This window comes from Lepisosteus platostomus, chromosome 11 (genome assembly GCF_059453375.1).
Source record: "Lepisosteus platostomus isolate fLepPlt1 chromosome 11, fLepPlt1.hap1, whole genome shotgun sequence".
In the NCBI taxonomy this organism is placed as follows: domain Eukaryota; kingdom Metazoa; phylum Chordata; class Actinopteri; order Semionotiformes; family Lepisosteidae; genus Lepisosteus; species Lepisosteus platostomus.
Window position 1 is genome coordinate 31,469,474 of NC_142621.1, and position 3,688 is coordinate 31,473,161.

The 3,688-nt window shown below is 52.5% G+C and overlaps 1 protein-coding gene across 1 annotated transcript; it reads right to left on the minus strand.

The window, feature by feature from the left end:
* Positions 1 to 1,320: 1,320 nt before the first annotated feature.
* Positions 1,321 to 3,363, minus strand: ier5 (immediate early response 5). The gene has a single exon (XM_088599139.1). It carries the CDS (start codon positions 2,969 to 2,971, stop codon positions 2,030 to 2,032), a length of 942 nt encoding a protein of 313 aa, XP_088455265.1. The 5' UTR covers positions 2,972 to 3,363; the 3' UTR covers positions 1,321 to 2,029.
* Between the last annotated feature and the right edge of the window lie 325 nt (positions 3,364 to 3,688).

Genomic DNA, 3,688 nt, shown 5'->3' on the forward strand with positions numbered 1-3,688 from the left:
GACTTTGGGGGAATCCAAGATGTTAAAGGCCGGGCATGTCTTCATCGGGCCCCTTCAGAAAACCTCACAGCACAAAAGAAAATGTTAAAAATCCGAGGTGTGAGAACAGATCTCTTTTACATTTGACCCCCAACTCATTTGTTATAATACACAATCTGACTGAACAGGCGCCTTTTGGAATCTGCTAAAGCAAAAGCCATGCGATGCTTTCCTCTCTTGAGAAAAAGTGAAAAGAAATCCCAAGACACAGCCGCGATGTTCCCTGTAACATGCGACCGGTCTTTCCGGGCGTCTTGTCCTCGGTCCACTGACATCCGAGACGGGCACTGCCTCCCCTTGACGGCCCGGCGAAGACGTCACCGACAGACTGCTTTGCTTGCGCTCTTCCTCCCGCGGCAGCTACAGACACAACAGATGAAAACGGCGAGAAGAAACCGCGGCTTGCCTTTCCTCGATCAATAATGCAGGCGTCTCTCGCTCCAGCCAATTGCCTGGCGGAAGGGAAGCGCTCTTGCACAGATGAGAGGGCTATTTTTAAACTGCGCCTGGCTGTTGTGTTGACTCGTACAAGCACTCTCCTATTAAACATTTATGACCCGGCCCAGGTGCTTCAGCAGAATACAGTACTCTAATTACCGGCGATTAAGGGTAGAAACTACAGCAGGAAACAACACGGGTTTACCCCCTCACCAGACTTTTAAAGCCGGCTGTAGTATTTTTTTCTTTGTAACTTTCAGAGGAAACGCGAGTGACCAAAACCTCGAGTTAATCTATCCTCGGGTCTGGTTTCATTTACCTATCACAGCTTAGCCTTTTTTTAAAAAAAAGTCCAATTTTATCAAAAAAGGCAGAGGCAGAGGTGTAAATACTTTCACTATTGCTCAGGTCAATTTCACATTACGGTTTGTTTTTCCCTTAAGCGATTTCGCACGGAGAACCCGTATAGCCAAGAGAAAACGACGAATATTGCAACACAACAGTTTACACAACAGGACCTTGCTCCTTACTCCGTTCTCACAGTAAATACGGAAGTTCAAGACGTAAACAAGAATAAAGATGGGTAGTCAAATGGAGGATACGTGGCTTTCACGCCAAGGTTGTGAGCGGCGAGACCGGACGCTTTCTAATCCCCGAGCAGAGCAGCCTTTCAGCTGTAGAGCCCCGAGGCGCCATGACCTTTGCCCCCACAGAATAAAGACAGATGCATTCAGCACCCCCCGCTCCCCCCCCCCAAATACATTCCAGACTCGCAGCCACGTAACGGCCACTACAGATCACTTCAGCTTTAGTGCACTGGAGAGAAGAGGCAGAAAGCAGGGATTTCATGTTCAAAAAGGTTTTAATACGTGTGTAACACGCAAATAAAATCCATAATGAAGCGCAAATACCAAAATACAGATTCAGGAAGAAAAGAATGGTCTGTACAAAAAAACATACAAATATATACAGGTCTTTATAAAACAAAGACTTTCAACATCCCTAGGACCTCGCCTTTAAAACATGTGGCTACAAATGAGTTTAGCACCGATTCTTTGATCAAGTAATACATGTGAAATAGTAACAGCTCGCCACATACTACGCTTTGAGGTTTTTAATTCCTTGAACCGGGACTTCCGCAATGAACGACAGCGTTTAATTCCGGGATCGTTTCAAGGGCTGTAAAACAGTTAATCGAAATAAAAGTGCAAAGTTACCAAATCTCTGAACACACTTTTCAAGCTAAAACGTACATCCCGATCCAATTAAACGACCCCTTCCACTCGAGATCGCGTCCACTTTATTAATCCCTGCGTCAGGACCAGCACCAGTTCACAGTCTACTGCCCGATTCAGGCATGCCCAGACATAACGCGAGTGGAAACATCTCCGCGCGGCTCGGGAAAGCCCCACGCCGCTCTCCACGTGGTCGGGCACAGAGAGGGGGCCCAGCCTCTTGGGCAGGGGGGAGGCGATGGCGCGCCCGCCTGGTCACAGCTTCACGACAGATCCCTCAACACATTTCCACACCGGCCAGGTGACCCTCCGTGGCATTAAAACGCCACGATCGCCGTGCTCCAGGGGTTCATGTTCTTGAGCATCTGCTCGCAGCAGATCTGCCCCGAGGCGGAGTCGCTGTCCCCGGCGGGGGGCTCCGCCTGCGGCGCGCTGTCTTTGCTCAGCAGCCCCGAGAAGCTGGAGCCGAAGATGGTGATTAAACTGGAAACGTTGCTAGTGTCCATTTCTTCCTCTCGCTCGGCCTCTTCGCTGGGGGAGGTCTGCTTCGTTTTTTTGACGGGGGACTCGGCGTGGGGCGCCTTCTCGGCACTTCTCTTCCTACAGCAGGAAGCGGCCGCCGAGTGATTTAATCTGGTTTCGGATGACTCACTCTCGCCACCCTTGACTTCTGCTTCCCCGCAGCCGCCCGCGCCTTCTTCGGGGGGTGTCGCTTCCTTGTAGGGCGGCGTTTCAGCGCCGTGGCTGCGGGCAGGGAATGGCGCGACTGGGGCACACGGCAAGTCCGCCGGCGCCGGGACAGTCTCCGCCAGCGGCTCCCCGGTCGGGCGGCAGCAGCAGGCGGGTGAGGAGGGCGCGCTGGGGGCGCTCTGCTCGCCAGGCTCTGCGGTTTCGGGTTGCCGGCCAGCGGCGGGGCTTTCCAGGGCAGTTGCAGCGGGCAGTGGGTGGGAGCTCTCGGGCGGGAGCGTAGAGCCGCTGTCCGGGGATCCCTGTGCGCTCCCCGCCGGATCGGAGCCGGCTTTGTCCTGGGTAGAGTCCACGATCGCCCCCTCTCCCCACTGCGGCGCCGTGTCCATGTGCTGGGCGTTAAGGCAGACACCCTGGTAGTACTCACTGAGATAGACCTGCCGGGCGCTCCGGAGGACCAAGGACACCAGCAGGTTTTTGTGCAGCTTGATTCCGCCTCTCTGCACCCGGGAGTTGTAGATCTTCCCCAAGGAGATGCTCATGATCCGGTGCGCCTCGACCTTGTACTCCATGGTCTCTGATCGTCAACCAGTCAACTGCGCGGCGCAACAAAGGCGACCCCTCCTGCGGCGGTCCTGGTCCGGTTCGGGCTGCTCTGGATCACCGCCTGAGCTCTCAGTTCAAAACAAAACCCAAGAGGCTCGTAAAACACGAAACTTTTAAAACCGGTGTAACTTAATACCAGCTACGGAAAAGTTTATATAGCCGCAACTAGGTATGTTGGCACTCTTGTTTTCGGGAGCTTTTTAACTATGATTTAAAAAATCTAATTCGTTTTTTTTTACAGTTTATAAATAGGAGGGATGATCTTTGCTCTGTATACAACCACAATAAATACTATTTTTTTAAATACTACAGACCACCCCTCTCTCCTGCGCGCTTCTAAGGAAATAACTGGACTTCTATTTTTAACGCGATTATATACCCCGGCGTGACGCTTACGACAGCCAATCACAGCGCGGATCTTCATTTACAAACGTTGAGAAATTACGCACCGCCAAGTCCCCCTCGACCAATAGGCGAGCGGGGTGGAGGCTCCGCAGATTTAAATACTAACGAGGGAGATTCTCTTAAAAGGGCAACTCCTGAACCCAGCCGGCGCGAAAGCGTCTCGCCTGACGAGAGAACCACATTCATAAATACACACCACCGCACTGGGGGAGGGTCAGTCAGACTGTCTTCACAGCCCACCTGCAGAGTGAAGAGGCAGGGCATCACTGCGGGCCTGT

Excerpts from the sequence above, each read along its gene's own strand:
- ier5 (XM_088599139.1), bottom strand. The coding sequence starts at position 2,971 with ATGGAGTACAAGGTCGAGGCGCACCGGATCATGAGCATCTCCTTGGGG.